General features: G+C 34.6%; 1 protein-coding gene across 2 annotated transcripts in view; it reads right to left on the minus strand.

The window, feature by feature from the left end:
- The window catches only part of Klhl1 (kelch like family member 1), a 299,721-nt gene that overhangs the window by 81,806 nt on the left and 192,197 nt on the right, over positions 1–25,718 (minus strand). For both annotated transcript variants that reach the window (XM_027394016.2, XM_027394015.2), the window contains one exon: positions 5,615–5,839. In XM_027394016.2, the coding sequence (XP_027249817.1) occupies positions 5,615–5,839 (225 nt within the window). The remainder of the gene's footprint in view (positions 1–5,614; positions 5,840–25,718) is intronic.

Here is a 25,718-nt window from a genome sequence, read left to right on the forward strand (position 1 = left end):
TAAAAATTGTTCCATAAATGTTTCCTTGAACAGGAACACAAAACAGTGAATCCATCAGGGAAAATCTAAGATAGGTATTCATCAGGGAGCATGACATTTTGTTTACAGAATACTAAACACATAAAGTTTTTCCTGTCCTATTTATAGTTGCTCAGTGTATGGAGAATTATTATCAAAAACTTTCAAGGTCTAGCCTTGATAGCTTTCAGTTGGGGTCCAGAAAGAGACACCAGATTAAGGATAGATTCCAAGTCTGTGGGCTATAGAAAAGAATCTTCTCACACCATGCTCATTCTATACATGTACTCTTTATTGTTCTGGTTCTCCTCTATTGATCCTGTCCTGCTTCTAACTTCTCCATGTTTCTCCCTTTTTCTTCTTCATTTTGCTGCACACTTATTTTTCCTATATTCATATCTTTTTACATTTCTGCTAATTTCTGCAGCTTCTTCCTCCAGCCATTGCCTTTCTAGACACCTCTTCCCAAATCTCTGTCTCCCCAGAGGTTTGAAGTAAAGGATAAAAGTTACAGAGTTAGTTTTTCCTTGATCCAGAGCACATTTCTAAGTTAAGTGATAAAGGCAAAGCCATAGTCATGGCAACATAAGGTCCCATGATCATAGGAGCAAATCTGTGACCAGGCAAGGGTGGGCAGAGTGCCCATGGACAAATTTAAGACACAGATCTGTTGTCAGTAGACTGGCAAGTGAAGGGGAGCTATACTTCAAAGATGTACGAACCTCGGTATGGAAGCCTGGACATGTGTTATTTTGGGGTAGGGGTTTTGCATTAGTTTCCACAGGAGAAGAAAAACTGTGGATACCATTAAAGTTGATCAAGATTTGAGTTGAACAAGACAAACTTCTCGAAAAGGATGAGTGACAGGTATTTTACTGGAGTATATCTCATAAACTAAATCGAAACCTCCCAGGTAAAGAAAGGGTAGTGTTTTGCTTCTATCTTCACAGGAAAACTCATCTCCTTAGTTGGACATTTGCATCTCTCATCTTGTACATAGCTGTAAGGTTTAAAACTCATGACCTATTTAAAAATGTCTTTAGTTTGAACTTGTTCTGAGGTGAAAGTGAGTTAATTGTGTGAAGTTAGTCTGAGTAAGAGAACAAGGCACCTTATTAAGAATTAACATTAGTTAACATTTTCCATATCTTTCATGGTCCCTGACAAATATAGTATTCTTGAATTTTTTATATGTAGTTTTATTTATCTTGTGTTAGGGTTATTAATGAATTATAAATTATATTTTCACAAGTACCAAGTAAATCAGAAAAATGGCTCCAAAACAGACTCATCTTAAATAACTCTTTGAATCATTTCTATATATGTAATAAGAAAATACCATTTTTATGGTTTCATGTGGGTTCAGATGTTTAAGCCATACATAAAGATCATGTAGCAATAGTTTCTAAACTATTACTTTTATAATGTTCTGTTTTAAATCAGGGAGATATGTGAAGGGAAAGTAATAAGGGGTCCCTTAGCATACTCATCTGAAGTATGTGAGTATGTGACCTGAATGAAAGTTGTAAAACCATTTTGAAAACCAGTATCGTGGCTTCTAAGAAAATTGGGAATAAATCTACCTCAAGACCCAGCAATATCACTCTTGGGTATTTAACCAAAGGATGCACAATAATACCACAAGGACATATGCTCAACAATGCTCACAACAGCATTATTTGCTATAGCCAAAACCTAGAAACAACTTGGGTGCCCCTCAACTGAAGAATGAATAAGATAAGGAAAATGTGGTACATTTACACAATGGAGTACTACTCAGTGATAAAAATGATGACCTCATGACATTTTCAGGCAAAGGAACAGAACACAGTCTCAGAAAGACAAACATGGTGTAAATTCACTCGTACCTGGGTATTAGATAGAAAGCAAAGTTTAGCCAGACTAAAATCCACAACTCCAGAGAAGTTAGGTAACAAAGAGGACCCAAGCAGGGATATTTGTATCATCCTAGAAGGGAAATTCTATGGTATCTATGAGACAAACTGGGTGTGTGACTGATAAATTGAAGGAAAGGGGGATGAGAATAGGAGGGAATGAGATGGCCTAAGCAGGGAAGGATTCAGTGGAAGAGCAATGAAAAAGATATCTTAATAGAGAGAAGCCACAATGTGCTTAGGGAAAAACCTGGTGCTAGGTTAACTCCCAAGAATCCACAAGGGGGACCCAAGCTAAGAATCCTAACAATAGTAGAGAGAATTACTGAAATGGCTATGCTTGTAATCAGATTGATGAATACCACAACTGTCATCATAGATCCTCATCCAGCAATTAATGGAACCAGATGCAGAGATCCACAACCAAGATCCAGACTGAGCTCCAGGACTCCAGGCAAAGAGAAGGAGGAGGGAATATATGGGCAATGGAGGTCAAGATCTTCATGGAGATATCAACAGAGACAGATGAAACAAGCTCCTGGAAACTCATGAACTCCAGGCTTACAACTGTGGAGACTCAGGGGACCAAAGTAGACCCTCTGTACGTGGGAGACAGATGTGAAACTTGGACTATCATAGGGGCCTCTGGCAGTAGTACCACAATACAAATCTGGTTTTTGAGCTAGCTTGTTGGAGCCCATTCCTTAGGGTAAGATGCTATGCTCAGTGGCAGTAGGAAGCTGACAGTAAGACCATGATACAGACCCAGTACATGAGCTAGAATGTTGGAGACCATTCCCTAGGTGGGATGCAATGTTCAGCCTTAATGCATGGGAGAGTGACCTAGCCATTCCCCAATATATTGTACCAGACAATGTTGCCTCCTCATGGAAGCCCTTACACATGAGGATGAGTGGACTGGAGGTGGGCTGGGGAGAGGTGAGGTGGTTGGGTGGAGACGAGGGGTGGGAGGGAGAGCTATGTTTGGAATGTAAAATAAAACAAATTAAAAAAAATAAAAAGAGTCAGAGTCATTTCTTTCAACTGTATACTTAAACTACTCCCCCACCACTTATATATTTTTAACATCTGACACACGATATTGAATGTACTGCATTATAACCCCTCATGAAATCTTGCAAATCTATGGAAACCTTTATAAAGAAACAGGTTGATCTGGTAAAGTAAGCAATGCTATTCTTTAAGAACAAGACATGCGACATGAACAAACATACATGCAAGTAATTACAGAACAGTGGATATTCTGAACAAGGTGCTCATTTAAAAAAACGAAAACTGACAGACAAGAATGAGTTATTTTCTATCCCAGTGAGCTGTACTAGAGAAAAACACAGGTTTATTTTTTGCTGATATATTCTTCAGTGCATTCATTACTAGCTCTATTCTGTGTTTCCTAAAACCTATAGAAAGCCTTGACAATAAACACTATATTATTTCTTCTAAATATATACATATAAGTACTCAAGAAAATTATGTTCTCAACAGCATTTTCAATGTCCATTATTTTACCATCTGTTTTTCTTTAAGAGTTTATAAAACTTATTATTTTTGTTTCCCTAACACAAGGAACATTTCCAGATATAAGTAAAATCTATCTTGCCTTATTTGCTCCTCTTATTGTTCTAGTAATTTAAATCAAGCTTTGTGTAATAGTTCAGATATGGAGTCAGAATTCATTCAGGGAACAAATCCATTCAGAGACAAAGTTTGCCTATCAATGTCTTGTAAATGGGAAGGAGTCATTTCTTAATTTTCTAAAAAAAATCTAATGACAACTTTTACCATGCGGTCAAGAATCCTGTTAATGACACAGCAGATGGCAGTGGAATATCTTCATACCTTACCAGTGCAAGCACTAAAACATTCAAAAGTCTTTCTCATGAGGAGCTTCACTGTCATTCTTTCTCCTCACTTCTCCTCCTCCCTCTTTTATTTACGTTTGCAGAGGGATTATAAAGTTTATATTCATCCTGTGTTAAATTGAGAGAGCCTAGCATTAAAATGGCTTTTCTTGATACACTTCTGAGAATTAGCCTGGCTCTTCATTAGCAAAGCTGGAATCTTTCTCTGCCAAACTTTAAATGGGCATTCTTTACTTCCAAAGGACTAGATTTGTTATTATCCAGTCACTATATTACTCAACATGTTCTTCCTCAACAGACCTTTTTGTAAAGTATGAAGTGTTGTATTATTAATTTTTATCTAATATAAAATATGCAAAATATATAATTTTCATAGTCATGTGTTTTATAGACATTCATGGTATAGTAACAACTTGTACCTAATTGAAAACACATTGACATAATTAGTTATATTCTCTAGGCAGACACATGGCTCCTCTGACACCATAAAGTTAATATTCATATAATTTTTACAGGCGAGTTTATATAGTAGAAAGTATTTCTGAAATTTATTGAATGATATGAAATATTTTAACCACTTTATCATCTCTAACAATAAAACAATTCTTGTGATCTCATAAGCTATGAATGCATGTATCATGAGGCAAGGAAGTAATGTATCTGTTTTGTAATGGAAGAGGTAGGGAATACACACACAAGAAGAGGAACAAGCATGAAAATGATGGACTATTTGAGTCACCATTGGGTTCTAAAGTCCATAGGAAACATTGAATTCCATAAACCTCAATTAATTTTTCTTACATTCCCATATCCACATGGGCATTTATAATGTGCTTTTTATATGGCTTCGGAAATGGGTCTATTGAAAGTGTCATTCTGTTCAATTCTAATGTTCATAGCTTACCAGAATATGTGTGTTTGCATGTGTGTGAGTGTGAACTACTATATATTTTGGTGCAGAAATATTATTTACATACATGTTTAATTTTATAAAAGAATTGTTTTCCTGTGGATTTCTAAATATATGGATTTATAATTAAACTATGATATATCTTTAATATGTATATCCTAAACACATAAAACATTTGCAATCACTTACCTGTGGCATGTCAATTCTTTGCAGTTTTTCTTACAACTCTTACCACATGGAATATAGATTCAAAAATTCCCCTTATTCAATCCCTCTTATAAAAATGTGTAGAATTAAATAATGAAGAGCATTGTTTAATAATTGGTAATACTGACAAATGAAGTTGAGTTAAACTGTTCCTTTTAAAATATTCAAATATAATGTGTAAATAAGAACACCCATTTAGAAATTCTGATTCTAAGTCAGTGTCCTCATTCAACAAGATGCTTCTTAGCAGAGCACAAGGAACCTGTTACTCTTCTCTCTTGTTTCCTCAGTGCAGTGAACTATCCCAGACAGTTAAATGTACCTCTCCAGCACCATGTGAAGCGTTACATTAAGTGTGTCTAGATCACAGTAAACACAGTTTCCCCTGAATTAGAGTACCGTGTCTGTCTAGGACTTTGTCTTTAGTACATTTTGCATATCTCATCTTTTTCACACTAAATGTAAGATTATGAGTTCTTGAAAATGTTATGAACTGCTAAGCATTCCTCTGTTTTTTTTCAGCTTCCTTTCTCTACAGCTGAAGGCATAGTTGCCAATCTAGGAAAAGTTGAAAAGCTTAAAGTATTGTCTTCAAATAAACATTTTATATAAGATAAGAATTTATATCACATTGCACTGAGTTTAGTACATTATTGTTTTCAAAAATTTATAAAATCTATATCAATAATTAAATGTCTTACCTAGGCCATGCCTATGTGTTGACATCGGTGGTAAAACAGTCCATGTCTTGGTTTTGGGATTGTAACATTCAACAGTGTTCAATGTCTTTAAACCATCTCGACCTCCAATGACAAAGAGCTTGTCATCAATAACAGCCACACCAAACTGAAGTCTCCTGCCATTCATCATTCCTGCCTGGATCCACAGATTTGTTCTGAGGTCATACTTCTCTATTGTTGTAGCTCCTGATAGAAAATAAAATCAAATAGTCATCAGTTCCAACAGCTTGTATAATGCAATGCAAATTGGAATGTGAAAACAAATGAGTCATGTCATTTTTTTTTGAAAAAAGAAAACCATGTCACAAAAACAAAGGGAATAATAATTCAATGACTTTATTTCCTCTGCTTTGTGGACATTGATGACAGAAACAGACATATATTCAGTGCTAAAATATTAGCTTAATGAGAACAATGTTGGGAATGACACAATTTTGTCAGACCTTAAAAACTCCAATTTATTACTTGTCATTTAAACTATGCTTGGTGATCTCAGCTTGATAAAAATGAATGAGAGTCCCTTTAAATGATAAAATTATGTGTGCTATTGGTGCCACTTCTCAAAGTAAAGATATGACAATTGAATCAAACTTGACTGGGCTGGCAATAGCTCTCCATTTTTTATTACATTTACCTCATACCCTGCATAAATAAATGAATAAACAAAAAGCTAAAAATTGAAATAAAAACTACCAGTGCCTGTGAGAGTGTCCAAGTACTTACTTTATAATTTGAATATCTGGGTATCGAAGGATGTCCAGAACACACAGAGTGAAAGAAAGTAAATGAATCCCACAAATGGTCTTTTGATTTTTACACAGGCACTGTGATAGATGAGGCCTCACATAATACACCCCACACACAAAATAAGTGAATATAATTTTAAATGTACATTATAAGATGTTTAATTTAAACTTGTTAAAATTATCTGAGAAGTAGGAAAACACAATTTAGATGTAAAAGGGGTTATTACATTTTTTTAATAATTAAAACATCTAAATAAAATAATGGCTTTTGTCTAAAATATGTATGTAAATTTTAAAAAATAAAATAATTCTACTAAGAAAAAAAATGAAAAGCTCTAAGCCAAAATGGCTCCTATGACTGGTAGTGCTACACTTTGTTGCTTGATTGACATAACATGGTATCAGTAGAAGGTCACATAAAACTTAACAGTAATTTGTTGGTTACATCTGATGATACTTTTCCTAGGCAAGGTCTTTTGCTTACATGTTATGGTTTCTGAGTTTGTGTCTTTATGGCTTTTCTGTGTCTGTGAATGTGTGTGTCTTTATGTGTCTGTATCTATTTATTGTACTTTGCTTTGTCTCCTTTTCATTTATTACTTTTGCCCTATTCAGGTTAATTTTTGCTTTTATCTTCTTTTTTATATTTCTTTTTTTAGATGACTGTTTATTTTCTAATGACAGAGAAACAAAGGGTGTAGATTTTATTGGGTACATAGGTATAGGATCTGAAAGGAATTGTGGAGGGAACCACAATCACAATATATTATATGAAAAAAACTATTTTTATGTCTTTGTAATTAGCTATTGACAGATGATAGCAGTCAAATGTAACTTAATTTGAATATCTCACTTCTGCTGGACACCTACTACAAGAGTAGTTAGACAGGGAAGTCTTATGGGACTATGCTGCATTTTTGCCCCAAAACAAACTTGCTATAAAACTTGAAAACTTCCCCCCAAACATGCTAGAAAACATGAAAGGTTGTTATGACCATCAAGGGACATTGTTGGGTATAGATGAAGTTAATCTGGCCTGAGCAACCACATGCATTAGTATTCCTAAGGAATTCGTGGATTTGATGTGGATGTCAAAGCACTCTCGAAACAAGTTAGAAACATCTTACATCTTAAAGAACATTTGTGCTTTCATGGATTTTCTAGCTTTAATCATCTTAAATTGCTATAATAGAAAGAGTAGCACATCTGTTTGTTATTCAAATTCTTACTGCATACATATCCTATTACTACTATAAAAAGTTAAAAAAAAAACTATTTCAAACCTAAGGGTTAAACAGCATAAATACATTTTCTTACTTCTGATAGTCAAAACAGTGAGACAAACTAAAATCATGTTGACAGAGTTGCATTCCCTCCAAGGTTCCTGAGAGGGAAAAATGTTTTCTTGCCTGTTTTGCAAATTCATTTATGAGTACACAGTAACCCTGATACTCAAAATACACAAAGATTCAAGAAAGAAAATTATAAACAAACTACCCTCATGAACATAGATGCAAAAGTACTCAAAATACTCACAAACTGAATACTAGAACATATCAAAAAAGTACATTCATCCCAGAGACACAGAGATGGTCAACATAAAAAATTCAATCAATGTAATACATCTTAAAAAATCTAAAACAACATCAAAAATTAATAATAAAACACATGAGCATTTAACTAGATGCAGAAAACATCTTTGACCAAATCCAATACCCATCATTATTAAAGTCTTTGATATATTAGTGATACAAGGGACACACATAAGCATAATAAAGACAATTTAAATCAATCCTATAGACATCTTGAAATAAAATGTAAGGAAATTCAAAGAATTTGCACAAAAAATCAGGAACAAGGAAAGGCCTTCCATTTTCTCCATATTCATGCATTATAGTACTTGAATTTCTAGTTAAAGCAATAAAAAAAACTGAAGGAGATCAAGGGGATACAAATTGGAAAGAAATCAAAATATTGCTACTTGCAGATGATATGAATATATATATATAATATTGCATGACCACCCCTGAATTCCATCAGGAAACATCATACAGATGACAAACAGGTCAATGTCTGAATACAAGGTTAACTAAAAAAATGAAAGAAAGAAAAAGAAAATCAGTAGCTCTAGTATATACTATTGTTAAGTAGACTGAGAAATCAGGAAAACAACACACTTCACTACAGACATAAACAATATAAAATATCTTGAAGTAAACCTTACCAAGCATGTGACTTTCTTGAAAAAGTTGTGTGAGAAAAACTTCAAGTGCTTGAAGAAAGAAATCAGAAGATGGAAAGATCCACCATGTTCACTGATGGATTGAATTTACATAGTAAAAATTGCTATCCAATAAAAAACAATCTACAGATTCAATCCCATCCTCATAACAATTACCACACAATTCTTTACAGATAATGAAAGACGATACTCATTTTCAAATAAAAAACAGTAACAAAAAACAGGGTAGTAAACAATACTGAACAATAAAACACTGTGCAGACATACCACCATCCCAGTTTTCAAGATGCACTACAGAGTTATAGTAGTAAAAACAACATCATATTGACATAAAAATTATGTTGGTAAATGGGATCAAATTAAGGACCCAAGTGTAAGTAGTTTCCTACAGCCACCTGATTTTTTTTATACAGAAGCCAGAAATACACAAAGAAAAATCAAAGCTGTTGGATCTCTGTGAGTTTGAGGCCAGCCTGGTCCAAGAGCAATTGCCAGGATAGGCTCCAAAGCTACACAGAGAATCCCTGTACTGAAAAACAAAACAAAATTTGAAAGCATCTTCAATGAATGGTGTTATCACAGGAAACACTTCTCTAAACAGAACACTGATAGAACAGTCACTAATATTGAGAAGAAATGGGACCTAATTAAAGTGAAGATCTTCTGTAATGGAAAGAACGCTGTTAGTAGGACAAATGGCAGCCTAGAGAATGAGAAAAGATTCTCACCATCTCCTCATTTGACAGAGCACTAATATCCAAAATGTATAACCAACTCAAGAAAGTAGAAATCAACAAATCAAACAACATGGCTAAAAATTGTGTACAGATCTATTGAAGCAATTCTCAATAGAGGAAATTCAAATGGTGAAGAAAAACTTAAAGAAATGTTCAATATGCTTAGCTATCAAGAAAATGCAAATCAAATCTATTTTGAGATTCCATCTTATACCTGTCAGAATGGGTAAGAACTATAACACAGATGACAGCTCATGCTGTATAAGATGAGAGAAGAATAAATGAAAACCAAGAAAAAAATACATATCATATATATTTTCTGATAAACATGCTTTTGGTAAAATTTGTAGTGGTGATACTATTTAATAAATTTCCCTATCAATTTTATTTTTATTTTCTAGTTCTATTGTATTATTGTCATTGTTATTATCATTATTACTTTTACATGTTTCAATTTGGAAATGACTTTTGTCTTTCCTTTTGTTTATAGAAATTATGTATTCACCTAAACCTAACCCTAACCCATAATTTACTTTGCCAGAGCAAAGAAAATTATCTAGGTTAATTTCAGCTTTTGTTCTCTAAATAAAGGCCTCATTTGTCATTACATAAATTCTCACATCATTATGAACTGGACTAGAACACTATTGTAGTAACTAGTCATTTTGTAAAAGATTCAAAAGGAAACATTTATGTGAAGACAGAATACTTCATGTCTACTCTGTTAACAAAAACATTATCCATTTTCTGTGATGTCTATGAAGTTACGTCACAGCTTTCAAGTGTTATATATGAAGAAAGTCCAATAACATCTTGAACATTTTCTTAATCTGCAGATTACCTTCCTTGTATAAAGGCACCAACTTCTTCTCTGATGTTGCCATTGACAAACTTTGTATCATAATTTCCAACACATTTAATAAAGGTAGAACTAAAGATCTATTTAACCTCTGGAATACTTTAATAGTAAGTGTATGCAACTAATCTACAATCATGGCTAGTCACATAGAAACAAGTAAATAGCCAGATCTAAACTAAGAGAATATAGCTCAGAGCTAGTAGGTGTATATTTTGTGTACTAAGCACTATATTGCTTGTCACTCATTTTAGTTTGAAGATCATGTTATTTGTTATAGAAGAATTTTTCTTTCATTCTGTGAACTTTATCTTTTTTAATTGTTTTTTATTTGAATTAGAAACAAGATTGTTTTACATGTCAATCCCAGTTCCCACTCCCTCCCCTCCTCCACTACCATCTCCCCCTTAACTATCACATATCCTTTCTGCTCCCCATGGAGGGTGAGGCCTTCCATAGGGAGTCATCAGATTTTATCATAACCTTTGGGATAGGGCCTAGGTCCACCCCCATGTGTCTTGGCTCAGGGAGTTAGCCCTCTATGTGGATTGGGCTCCCAATGTCCACACCTATTCTAGGGATAAGTACTGAACATGAGGTCCCGTAGATTTCCGAGGTCTCCTCACTGAAACTCACGTTCCTGGGGTCTGGATCAGTCCCATGCTGGTATCCCAGCTATTAGTCTTGGGACCAAGAGCTCCCCGTTGTAATAATCTATACATGTATATTTTAATGTATTACAACAAAATTATCATAAATTTATGTAGTGATTAAGTCCCATGGGACATCTTATTCCTAATATATAGGACACGTGAAAAACAGTAAAGAAAGATACTGTTGTGATTGTGTTTTTATATGCTCTTTTTTTGATAGTTCTTCAATTCATAAGCAAACACATGAGAACTAGTTTTAATGCATATATTTAAATGGGAATTTTTCTATTATGTTACTTGAAAAATTAAGCCATCACTTGTGTTAGGATTACTCTGGGAGAAAAAGGTTTATGCCAGTTTACAACTCTAAGGTTATATTCCATTAGTGAAGGAAGTTACAGCAGAAATTCAAGACAGGAATCTAAGGCCGAGACTCCAAATCATGTCAAGTAAACTAGAAATACAATATTTGATTTAAGAAAAACTGATACATTGCTGAATTTTCCTGAATTATGTTAAAGTTTCAGTGAAGTATTTTTGAGTTGTGACTTGTGAATAAGATATTAGTACAAAATAAGTAATGAGTATTTTATTTGTTCTAAGACCTTTTCCATAATTAATACATTCAGTTGTTATATATATATATATATATATATATATATATATATAATGAGAATAATATTTTGACTATTAAAAAAGAAAACGTTATTTGTTGAGCATTCTTCACAGTACAGTTGATCAATGATACTAGCCTAATGCTCAAACTCAATGTAACAAATTTTATGTTTTTAACTTATTTCATCTTGGAAAGAATTAATATCTACTAAATAAAATTATTGGAAGAACTTCAAATCATCCCCATCTCCACATTCCTTTTTTTACTTGTTTTGAGAATCTGTGATTATGATAAAGTATCAGTATTCTGACAGATATGCTTTATGTACAATGTACCAGAGTAGATATTCCTGCTTAAATTTGTTGACATGACCATTGCAAAATGGAGAAATTTTTCTAATCATTAATAAAGGGAATGATTGGGGACTTTAAATCATAGACATAAACCAAGTGCTGCTATTGATGTGAAGATAGAAGGAAGGGCGAGCGAAAGAATTCAAAAAATGACTGTAGGAAGCATGGTGTCAGACAACATCATAGTCACGTAATTATGAGAAGAGATTTGTCCCAACAATCTGAATTCCATTAGTAAACATCACAGGATCCCTATATGTGGCATTAAAGAGGACTGTCAAGCCAAATCTTGATTCTTTTTGTTGTTGAAACACGGTTTCTCATTGTAACATCCTGGCCATCCTTGAACTCCCTCTTTAGAGCAGGCTGGCCTCTATCTCTCAGAGATTTGTCTGCCTCTGTTGGAACTAAAATTGTGTGTTGCAACTTTCCAGCTTAGTCTTTGTTCTTTACAGTTTTTTTATTGAGAATTTATACCAATAATCTCAGGATGGAATCTGAGCTAATACATGACAGTGATCTGAACTGCTATATGTGATAACTTATTGGAACAGCAAAGCATTGTTTATTTTATTTGCATTTTATTAAGTACAACAAATTCAGTTTCCAAGTTGAGTGGCATAACTGAAAGGTAGAAGACACAATAGAAATATAAAATTATTTCCATCATGACACAAGAAGAATTCTCTTTTCTCAAAACAAGAAAGTTGAAAAATGGTCCAGGTGTTACTGAAGCAGAATACTCGTGTTCACTGATACAAGTAAATGTGATGACAGCAATTAGTGCTTATGGATTCTGCTTTGGCATTACAGGTGGCAGGCTTTGTTTCAATACATGTAATTCAAATATTTAGCAATCCCCTTTCTCTTGAACACAGACAGTAAAATATTAAGTGACACATTTTTTTTCCAAACTGACAAAATAGATGTCACAAAAGACACCTATGCTGAAGACAAATCTTTTCTTTTCAGCCCACTATAAAGCCCTGAGGTTCTTCACAAAGACTTTTGACTAGGATTTTAATGGAACATTAAAAAACTCCATTAGCTGACTTCTAAGGTATTTTACAAATCCAATAATTAGAAAGAACTGGGGCAGCTTATAGCTAACACAGAGAGTCCAACCAGTGAGAACATGCATTGATTTAACAGTGAGTAATCATTTATTGCTATTAAGTGAAAAATCAATTTATAACATACTTAGAGAGACTCTTAGTCCAATACTGATGATGACCTTGATGTTATCAAATCATTATGAAATGATTGCAACATGACATATATCCTCTTTAAGAAAGCAGCTAATACTGGAAGTCTTTTCAGAAATAAAAGACTAAAAACAAGTAGGGCTGTTTTGTGATGCACATGATAGGAGAGACCAACCTTAGAAGTGATTATGGCAATAATCATTCTTTACTTATTTTTGGAAATTTTCATTGAAAAAGTATTTCATCACCTGTCACCCATCCAAATATTTATGAAAAAGGGATCTCTAGAACACATAATTTACATTACTGGAGATGACATCATAGCTACTATAATATTATTTGAATGCAGAGGGAAACTATTATGTTCTAGCTATTTTTTTATATAGCAAGATCCTACAAACAGTACAACCATAAATTTGATTTTGCATGAGCCAGGTAACCAATCACAAATTTCATATTATCAGTGGCTGACACAAGTACTAGGAAAACCAATTAGAATCCTCTGTGGGAGCTCTAAGTTCTCTGGACTAGTAAGTCAACTCTCTAAACCAAAGTGAAGTTTCTTAATAAAATTGAAACTCACCAGGATCATGAAAAATAGAGTCTATTTAAAATAAAGTAACACTAATAAATGATTATTTAAGAATACATTCAGTAAGCAAAGTACAGACACTAGATGAAGAAAAAAATTAGAACTTGGCTGAAAGATGGCCATTGAGTGGTTAAAATTGTAAGAAACTTTGCATGATGTTTTACTGTGGATGTTAGTGTATTATATAATCATAATTTCATCATAAAATTTTATCATTACTAATTTAAGAGCTCAATTGTAGAAAATATAATCTTAAAAGACAAGACAGTCTGTAAAAGAGAATGATACTGAGGAAAATAAAAACTAAATATGCATAGGATTTTAGCCATCAGATATATCTCAATTGAGGACAGAAATAATATTAACTAATTTTAATTAAGAGCTATAGTTATTTATGGTACTTTATAAATTATTGTTGGTTAACAATTAATATTATTGGTTCATGGTCATAAAATGGAACAGAACAGTAGACTAACCATGTCTGAAATCTTCCAAACTGAGTGAGAGTAATTTTGTCCTAATTGCTGTCAAGTACTTCATCCCTGTGGTGAAGCTGCTTTCTAACACTGAAAATTAGTAGCAGAGACATGAAGTCACTGCTGTGAGTAACCCTAATAATAGGATTCTTAAGAGTTTGGGAAAAAGATGGCAGAGGAATTTTAAAATATTGGGAGGAAGAAAAGGCAGTATACAGAGCTTAAGGAGCATGGGGAGGAAAGATTGTTTTTGAAGCTTCAGATGCAGAATTGGACTAAGTTGCAAACTTTAAAAAGACAATCCATGCTACAGTCTGGCAAAGAACTTGGTTTCCTTTTCTCAGTTCTCTAAGACTACATTGTAGTCTGATTGCAAAGGAAACAAACTAGATTAGAAGAGCACGTTTCAAGGCTTCATAGCACTTTGACTTCCTAGCTCAGAGCATTGGTTTGTCTTACTGATTTTAGCAATAGTGACAGGGAGAATTATGAACACAAAGAGAGCAGAATTAAAAGGAAAGCAGCAGATAGGTAAGAAAAACATCTTGCTACAGTTGGCAAGAGGGAAGGTGAGTTTGCTAGAGACATATGCACTATTAAAAACCAACCTAAAATTTTACATTGAGACAATAGGCAATATTTCTCGTGGTTGTCTTAGAAATTAATATTTTTTTTTCGAGACAGGGTTTCTCTGTGGCTTTGGAGTCTGTCCTGGAACTTGTAGACCAGGCTGTTCTCAAACTCACAGTGATCCACCTACCTCTTCCTTCGAGTGCTGGGATCAAAGGGGTGCTCCACCACTGCCCAGCAGAAACTTAATTGTTAATACATAATTGATCATAGGTTTAAAGATTTTGGAAGAGAGTTCTAGAAAATGGTAAGACCCTGATCACACAAGGATGCCTATGAAGTATCCCATCCTTTAAATCTTCAAGTTGCTCAAAGACTGCTACAGCCATGATCCAAGGTTGCAGGTAATGCTACAACTCATCCTAACAGCCAAGCTTTGCATTACTCATATGGGGTAGGTTTTGCAAGAATGAATATTAGAGTCATGATGAACATGTCTCCTCAGAATTCTAATGGAAGCCTTGATACAAAAAAATGACTAGGGGAATAAGAATTCTTATAGTATCTACTAACAGGTTCATGCATGAAACTGGAAGCAGGCAGGATCAGACACAATGGAAAAACTAGAAAAGCACAAATACCAAAATATGATCTGTTTTCCAAGAGAAATGGGGATAATGATTAGTTACCTGCACAAAAGAGAGACCACATGAGATGCAACTGGCAAGGAAATAGGGTTGTGTTTGCTTAGAACTTTCTAAGTCCATTATATATTTCAGATGTCAGATGCGGAGCTCCAGGATTTTCAGCTTGTAGTCTTTAGAAGATAGTGTAGCTTTGGCCCCACCCCTCTGTTTAATGTGCCTGTTTCTCCCTTCTGGAATGAGAATGTGACTCATTTGAATTTTCAAAAATTTTTAGAGCTGGAGATGTTCAACTTTAATTTTTTAACACTACTGGACATTTTAGGTTTATTTTGACTCTTCAGATGAAGTAAATTTATCCCACATTACAAGATGGCTATAATCCTTTAGGGAGTGGGGACAATTTTTTTTTTTTTGGCTTGAACATATTGTGTCTACCATAGGTTCATATATGGTGAAGCTTTGCCTCACAGTTGTTTTTGTTGTTTTCAGAGATAGTGGAAACTTTAGTAGGAGACACACCTAACTAGAGGACTAGAATACTGGTGTTAAGCCTTATATTCTCTTTCTGTCTTCATCTTGTTTCCAGAATGTGATGGTTTTTTTCTGTTTCACTGCCTCCCTCTATGATATTTCCAGCCAACCATAGACTGAAAGTAATGAAGCTGAAGCTTTGTACTTCTGTGTTGTTCTATTTGTATTTTCCCTTAGCCAAAAAAAATAAAATAAAATTCTGAATAAAGCACCAGTCAGCTTTATTTTGGGCTCAGGTCCCCAGAGTTTGAAATAAGTGCCCCCATTTCTAAGAGTTAATGACATTAGCAAATATTTACTGGGAATCAAGTAAGAATAAAATACAAACATCAGAAAAATGACTTAACTTTGTAATAATTAAATACATTATTAGATTACCAACAGACTTAAAATATATTATTTTATGATTAGTTTTCAAATGTGAGAATTTCATTCACATATATATTATATTTTAAGGAAATTCACCCTCAATTCCCTTCCACCCAACTCACCTCCTATCAACTCCACCACTTTTCTTTCCTAAGTGCATATGCTGGCCTTACAAAAATATATTTAGTGCTGCCTCTAGGTGCATGAGTCTAGGATGATCCACGAGAGTATGTGTAGCCTCTCAGGGACCATATCCCTTGAGAAAACTGATTCTTCACACTCCAAAGATTCATAAATTACCTCCTCACTTAGAGGTCATTCTTAATGGTCTTTCTAACATCCATGTTGGGATTTTGACTGACTTGATAGTGGTAAATAAACAGTTGATACATTTTAAATGAACATATATCATTTTTCTGCATTTGTGTGTTCAGGGTGTGTTTTAAAATCGGTTGTGTAGTGTGGAATATGGAACATTATGTTTTTACTTGTTATTGGGCACAATATGTTAATATAAAATGATAAAATACTATAGTTAAAAGAGATTTGTGATGGTGAGCAAAATTTAAATGCATTTCATCTATGATTGTTACATATCTACTATTTGTATCAAAGAACTCTTAATCAATATATCTTTATAGTAAATGAACAAACATATTAAAGCATTATTCAGGATTTAGTTCCAATTTTTATCCTCTTAATAAATATTCAGCTAAGTACAATATATTCATATTACTTGGCATTTCTAATTAAGTGGTATGATATAAGCAAATTAAGTATTTATTTCTTAACTTCATTTGCTGACTCAAGCCCTTACTCATTATGTTTGCATTATGATGCTTAGGTCTCAATAAACACTTTCCACATAATATTGTTTTCAGTTTTTTCAGACTTCATTAGAAATAAATCAACAAGTAAATGGAAGGAAAAGTTGAATGTAGGTCCTGATTGTAGGTAATTTATATTGTCACATTTGATAGTAGCTTTGTGATTTCTACTTAACTCTCTATTATTCTTTGTCTCTATTTTCTTGGTGGTGGTTTGCTTCTGGTGAGTATCTTTCTCTACCCAAGAATAACCACAGAGTGGAATCATAAGGCATTTGTGAAACATATGCAAACCTCATGCTCAGAGATGTAGGCTTGCCCTATGTAAAAGAAGTTAGTATGTTTTCCTGAAGAAAATAGTTACTAACAGTTCCTCCAGATTTGCAGTGAGATTGATCAAAATGGATATATAGTGCATGGTGATTTATAATTACAGTGGGTATTTTGTCATAAGCCAACCATCATTCATTCTTAATTTCTAAAAAAATATAGAGCATATATAATAAGGTGATTCACAAACTGTACCACAAGGTAAAATTGCATTATCTTTAGTTGAAATTTAGATCAATTCGATCTACAATGTCTGCTATCATCAGAAATATAAGATAGATTTATAGCTTCAATTGCCATGATGATTTATCTCTTTTCAGAGAAGATATAGCTGTTAAAGGAAGTGGTATGGGCATGGAATTCACTTTTCATCTGACAGAGTCTCCTTCTAGTCCTCTTTAAACAGCATGGCTTGAGGGCTTCAGTCCCTTGTCTACAGACTCTGTGGGAAGGACGTAAACACAAATTTCACTTAACACATGAGCATCTTCTCCTGGTGTCCTTGGGGACTATGATTCTCTGGAAAATGTCTCTTAACAACCTAGCTAGTGGACAGCAATTCCAAAAGACAGCTCTTGTGTGAAAAGCAAAGCAGGCTTAGGCTGACAAGCTGTTATTCTTGGTATTGAGCTGCTTCTATAGCTTTGTGAAAACTGGTGACCTTGAACTAGTAATCTGATGATGTGCTTCAAGTTCAAAGAAAAAGAGCTGGAGTGGAACAGAGGTGACTGACTGGGGTTACTGCAGCAGCATCCAGTAAGCCTGGACTCAAAAGGGCAAAACAGAAAAAACAGCGTTGTTGCTTTTATAACATCTTGTTTCTTCAGAAAAATAAAAAATGGAGACAGCATCTTAGAGTTACTGCAATTATACAATCACACACACTAAGTTTCTTGACACAGAATGATAAGTGAAAAATTTCCTTGTAAGAAAGTATAGTTATGTTGAGTTACACACTTCAAAATACTCAATTATAGAATTTCAGAATGAAGTGCTTGAATTTAAAAGTTCCCGACAGTATATCCTGATATGTCACTTTCCATTTTTTGTCTCTCCACAATTCAAATAATGATAGACAAATTCACAATAAAAATGATCTTGTCAAGTCCTGTAATTACAAAGACAAATTATACTCTCTTGAATCCTAAATCTATATAAATTATTTGTGTAAAATATATGCAACTAAAAAGTATAGATTGAATATAAATATACCATGGTTTTTAACTCTCTATAAGATGATCTAAAGATAGCAGACATTTCTTAATTATTAGATGGAAATTAAAGTTTTCCATGCTGTGATGATTTTCAACACCTTCCTTCCCCTTTTTTATCCTTAGTAATATTGATTGTGTTTTCTTTTAATTCATTTGGAATACTTAGGGCTAGCTAGCTAACAAATCTTGGTCTGTATCTCCAGCTCCCAAATAGTGACAGGGACTTCATATCATAAAAACTGAAACTATAGGTTAGGCTTATTCATACCTATATCTTATAACTTAAATTAACCTATATTTCTATTAGTCTACATTCCACCACGTGTCTATTAACTCCATTTCATTCTTTTAATCTGACTTGTTCCATGTATCTCTGGCTTCTCTGTCTGTCTTCTTCCTAGAGTCATCTCTTCCTGGTAGTCATGCCTACACCTCCTGCCTAGCTACTCACCATTTTGCTCTTTATTTAAACAATCAGAAGTCACCTTATGAAAGACACACATTCACAGTACATGAAAATATTATACCACACTTTTTCCCTTTTTGTGTAAATAAAAAAAGGATTTAACTCTAATTGTAAGGCTATATAAAATAAGAACAATTATGAGTTAAGAATTGCAATCCCACAGTCTATTTAATTTGAATTTGGAAAACTGAGAAAAAATACTCCATTATCTATCCTGTCCCGATCACTTCAAAATTGTGTACCTACTCTGCTTTATATTTTAGCTGGTATTACCATCACAAAACTATCTTCTTAAACCTCAAAATATTTTCTTAGATAGATTTAAGCTTTAATATTTTTCATATTTATACACTTTACATGACCTTGTGAGTTTTTTACTGCATTTGGTAACAAGGGCAACTGTAATAACTATTTGGTCTTAAACTCCATCGAAAACCCAAGAAAGATATAATATTACATATTACCCAAGTAAGTAGAAAGTACAGAGCAAGCAAATTCCAAAACTGTAGAAATGACAGAAACCTTTGGCTGCCTGTTCTACATGCAGAATTTTAAGGAAACCATAACAGAGGCATTGTGAGAGGCTGTATTATTTGGGCTACTTGTCTTTATTGGTGTCTGGTTCTATATTTCTCTGAAAAAACAAACTTTTAAAAGTAACATATATATCCACATTAACAAAATTATGGAATGGGCAGTGTACACAAGTTAGTTAAAGATGAATTTCTTGTTCTATTTTTCAGAAAGTAAAAGAATTTAATTAACTTTATAAGTTTATTTGGACTGTATAACCAAATGTCTGTCAATGCCATATGAAAGGATAGCATATAGTAATGATTCATGGTGACTCTATAGCCAACAAGATTTATAATGTATTATCCAGTCTCAGAGATGCCCCCCATAGCAGAGGGATCAGCCTATACATCACCTGTCCTGAAGGCTTTTTTTTTCCTCATGTATACAACCAAGATTTTCAGGGGGTCTTCCCCAAACAAATTTTATCTTTATTAATTTCAAAGAGAAGGATAAGATTTTGTTTCCTGTGGAAACAAAGGTATAACCTTATCCCCAATGCCACACATTTCCCTGTTTCCATTCTGAAACCAAGATAGCTCTAATTATGTAGGCTGCTTTAATTCAGCAGTCCTTTTCATAATCCAATGTCTCTTAGCAGCTGCTCTTTGGTTCTCTCATCAGCATTCAAAAAATTCAAAGTAAACAAAACACCATATAGGATCCAGATACCCTGTGCATTCCCTCCTTACATCATGAATATATATTACTTTAATATATATATATATATATATATATATATTAAAAACTATATATATACTTTAAATACTGTACTTTTTATTTTTAAACTAGTTAATGTTTTTCTATGGCTGTTTATACCCATTTTCATTTTTTTTGTTTAGCATCTAAGCACAATTTAAAGCTTAGTAAAACTGTTCACAGTTTTTTTTTTTTTCTTAATCAAGATCTGACTTTCTCCACATTGGTAGTCCTCTCTGACCACATGAGCCAAATATTAAACTGCTAACCAGCATCTATGTCACACTGCATGACTCTGATTAGCCTAGCACATACACTGAAAACTCTCTCTGCGACTTTCTGGTCAGCGAGACTGCAACATAAATCCTGAGGGCCCCAGTCTGGAGTACGTCAATCTTCCCACATTCAGGTAGATGCTTCTACCTAGTCTGGACAACTGAGTAACATACCACCAGCCTCTCATAAAACCCCATTCACGTGCTCAGTAGCAGGGCCTCTTACAAGAGCCCATGCCTTCGTTGGCATCAAGCATGGAGCCTATTTGGAACTATTTTTTCCTAGATTTCTAAGGTCCTATGCAGATTTACATGCTGTGTTTTGGACATCATATATAGTCAGATTGCTCCTTGGCACACTAGCTCTCAAATAATGACATGGAGACTTCTCATAAATGGCAAAACCATGGCCTATAGCTTAGGCTTGATCCTAACCACCTCTTATAACTTATATTAAGCCATATTTTTTATTCTATGTTCTAACAAATTGGTTTTACCTTTATCCCATTGTTTGTGTCCAGTGTCTGACTTGTTCTGTTTCTGGTTTGCTTCTCTGTGCTCTTCTTCCAAGAGTCCTCTCTGCCTAGAAGTCCCACCTAGACCTCCTGACTTGGCCATTTAGCTCCTTAGTAAGTAAATCAGAAGGCATCTTGGCCAAGGCACATCTTCACAGTACACTAAAAGATTATTCCACAAGAGCTAGCTGATTAGACTGTAGTTGTCAGTCAAAAGTAATTATAGAACTTTGGCAGCTCTTAGGCTATAAAAAAAGGAGTTAATTTAGCAAGAAGAGATGAAGTCGGACTTAGGTCCACTTGTTCACTCAGGTAACAACAATCTGGGGACATTCCATTGGCATGACTGATGTGGGGAAGTCCTTCTGTATGCTGTGAATATATGTTTCTCTTATTTGTTGAAGAATAAATGCTAATTGGCCAGTCACAGACAGTAAGTATAGGTAGGATTCTAGGAAGAGGGATTCACAGAGGAGTTCAGAAAGATACCATATAGCCACAGAAGGAGTAACTTGCCAGAGCATTACAGGTAAGCCACAGACTTAAGGCAACACATATTTTAATAGGTTAATAATTGAGAGAAATCTAGGGAATAAGAATCCTGAGCATTTGGCCAAAACTTTATCATTAATATAAGCCTCTCTGTGTTTACTTGGGATGAAAAGCCTGCAGGAAAAGGCAAGGCAGAAACCTCTTATCTTCATATGACTGAGCTTCATTTAGCATTCATTGTCATGATGAGTAATGTGATAAAAATGAACATTCCAAAAATGCACTTGTGTAACTATTTTCTCCCCTGAATTCTTATAGTAATATTACTTTGAAAGACTGTCAGATTTTTTATTTGATTTTCCAGGAAACCAAACATTCCACAAATTATCTATTCTGAAGTGAAATGGCACTGTAGTACTTTGCTGTTTCACTCTACACAGACATGTGTATGGTATAAGCTATGACAACAAGGTAACTGTATCTTCAAGATCTTTATTTTCCTTTGGACAAATTAAGACAAAGATACCTTTTCAGAACCTTGAGAATACTTCAGTTAGTACAATGGCATACCAGTTCTGTTTCCTCCAGGTTTCCTAACTAGCACACTTTGGACTCATGTATAACACAGACAGCCCTCACGTCTGTGATTCTGATAACATGGATTTCAAGGATGCCTATTCATTTTAATAATACAAATCTCCAATAAGCATGATTCACATTTGATAACACATAAAATTATCAAGGAGGATAATTACTTTAAGTATATCTTTGCTACTTGACCCCAATCCACAGATTTCTCTTTTATAAATTTCTCATCACAGCTGATCTCATCATATTTTTTCAGTGTCTGAAGGTGACTGATTTTGTGTGGTTTGTTTCTATTTTGCTTCCTTCTGGTAAATCTCCTGGGAAATCTCTCTCCCCCTCTTTCTTACACACACACACACACACACACACAGAGAGAGAGAGAGAGAGAGAGAGAGAGAGAGAGAGAGAGAGAGAGAGAGAGAAAGAGAGAGAGAGAGAGAGATGGAGAGGGAGAAAGGGAGAGGAGAGAGAGAGAGGGGTGGAGAGGGAGAAAGGGAGAGGAGAGAGAGAATGGGGGAACAAAACTGAAAAACGGAATTGCTAATAAGCATCAGTAAGGGTTAAAAAGGAAACTACTTATGTATGAACAACAAATATGGACCTCCATGCCCACTTGTTTAAGAATTGCATGCATGCATTTAACTTTGCCATTTAATTTATCTCTTCACCTTTCTATTTAAGAAATGATAACTGAAGGGTGCACTTTCGATCAAAACCCCAAACAATGCTCTTAGAGAGAGAAGCAGGTGGCCTAGAGGATGCTTTTGGTTTGACATTGTAAAATTGCTTAGAAACTGAGTATTTAGTTGCTAATATGTTATATTGCAGTCAATTTAATGGGACATTTGGTATCGTGGTTTTCCTAGTAATACAGTATAAAGAATTATTTTGTCAATATTTGTATACCTTATTCATTTTCTATCTTTTTTCTTATTCGCCCTCCTTCTGTCTCTTTTAAAGAGCCAGGAAAAAAAGGAAAAGGCTTTGTCGGTCACCTTGTTAATTTTTGTGTTGCAATCACAAGGCAAACATAGGGTAAAAGAAACCATATAAAAGGTAAACAACATGTTGGTTCCCTCTCCACCCTGACCTCTGCTGAGGACAATACCAGGAGAGGCAAGACTATCCAGAGCTGCAAACACTGAAGTCTTGGGTGTACACCACCATGTACACCACCGGGTGACAAGAAGAGATAGAGAGACACCACAGGCAACCACTAGAAGAAAAGATGGGTGGAAGACAGAATTAGAACACACTCAACAACAAAAAGAGCAATATGACACCAACAGAATCTAGGGAATTCATACCAGTAAGATCTGAGAAGCACAACATAGAGGGAGAAGAGCCAGACCTTAAAGTGAAAATGAGAAAATCTCTTAATGAAATAGAAGAAAAAAAGCAAACAAAAATTTCAAGAAATAAATAATTCTCTTAAAGAATCTAAAGAACGCCAAGAACAAACAACCAAACAAGTGAAGGAAAGAATCAAAACAGTTCAAGCCATGAAAGCTGAAATAGAAACAATGAAGAAAACACAGAATGGGGGGGTGCATGAAATAGAAAGGCTAAATAAACAATCAGGAACTAAGGATGTAAGTATAACCAATAGAATACAAGAGATGGAAGAGAGAATCCCAGTTATTGAAGACTCACTAGAGGATATACAGTTGGGGGAAAGAGAAGGAGAGGGAGAGGGAGAGGGAGAAGGGATTGACATGTGAAGCAAGCTTGTTCCTAATTTGAACTAAGGAAAAATAAAACAAAAATAAATCAAAAGAGTTTAAGAAGGTCATTTCATATTCATCAGAGGAGAAATCCATCCAGACAAAGTCTCAATTCTGAACATCTATGCCCCAAATACAAAGGCATACACATTTGTAAAAGAATCATTACAAAAAATCAAATCACACATAAACCTCAAACACATATAGTGGAAGAATTCAATACCCCATTCTCTCCACTGGACATGACCACCAGACAGAAACTTAACAAAGAAACAAAGGAAGTAACAGAAGTTATGATGCTATGGGGTTTAACAGACATCTATATACTATTCCATTCAAACACTAAAGAATATGCCTTCTTCTCAGTGCCACATGGAACCTTCTTTAAAATCCACCACATATTCAGAAATACAGCAAACCTCACTAGGTACAAAAATTTTTGAATAACCCTCTGTATCTTATCAGACCACCATGCTTTAAAGATATAATTCAACAACAACACAAATTGCAGAAACCCTACAAAATCACGGAAACTGAATAATGCACAATTACACCATTGCCGAGTCAAGGAAGAAAAAAAAAGTATTTAAATACTTCTTAGAGTTCAATGAGAATGAAGAAAAGAATAGAGGAGAGGAAGGTACACCATCCTCCAGCCTTCATCCAAAGCTGATGGAAGCAGAAGCAGACACCCACAGCTAAACAATGAGCTGAACTCTGGAATTCAGTTGCAGAGAGGGAGGAGTGATGACAAAGGGGTAAAGATCAAGTTGGAGAAACCCACAGAAACAGCTGACCTGAACAAGGAGTTGCTCAGGGACACCAGATTGATTGCTGGGAAACCAGCATAGGACTGTTCCATACCCCTGAATGAGGAGGTCAGTTTAGAGGTCTGGAAAATCTATGGGGCCAATGGTAGTCAGTATTTACGCATTTATGCATTTATGCACAGCAGAGCAGTATTTATGCATAGTACACAAACGAATTGACTTTAGGATCCCTCTCCACATAGAGGGATACTCTCTCATCCTAGACACACTGGAGATGGTCTAGGCCCTTCTCCATGTGATACAACAATTTCATAGATCCCCATGGAAGACATCAGCCTCCCAGGGGAGTAGAAAGAGGTTGGGATAGGGGTCAGTGGGGGGCAGGGGAGGAGGAGTGGGAGAGGGAAAAGAGATTGACATGTAAAAGATGCTTGTTTCGAATTTAATTTTAAAAAAAGGAAAAAAAGAGATACCATAATAGAGGGATCTATTATAGGTTTAAAGAGAAATCTGGCACTAGGGAAATGTCCAGAGATCCACAGGGATGAACCCAACTAACAATTCAAGCATTAGTGGAGAGGCTCCCTTCAATGCCTCTAATGTAAATCTAATGTAAATTAGATTGATGACTACCTTATATGGATCAGTGTTTATCCCTAGTGTATGCAAGAAATTTGTGAGCCCATTCCACATAGAGGGATATTCTCACATCCTAGACACAGGGGTCAGGGATTACATACTATCACTTTATATGTCGTCTCCAGAGTATGACTACAATTACTCTTTAATGAATGAAATTTGATAAAAAAAAGTAACAAATGGCCACCTCCAAATGAGCACATGTCTTTATAGGTGTCCTAATTTAACACACAATATAATTTGTAATGTGAGATAGAATTAATTAATTAATTTGGTCTCCATTCAGAGATATAGAACTCTTAAAATCCATCAAAGTACTACAAAATTTCTGAAGGCTACATAGATTATAGTGAAAATGTC

This window comes from Cricetulus griseus (assembly GCF_003668045.3).
Source record: "Cricetulus griseus strain 17A/GY chromosome 1 unlocalized genomic scaffold, alternate assembly CriGri-PICRH-1.0 chr1_1, whole genome shotgun sequence".
In the NCBI taxonomy this organism is placed as follows: Eukaryota; Metazoa; Chordata; class Mammalia; order Rodentia; family Cricetidae; genus Cricetulus; species Cricetulus griseus.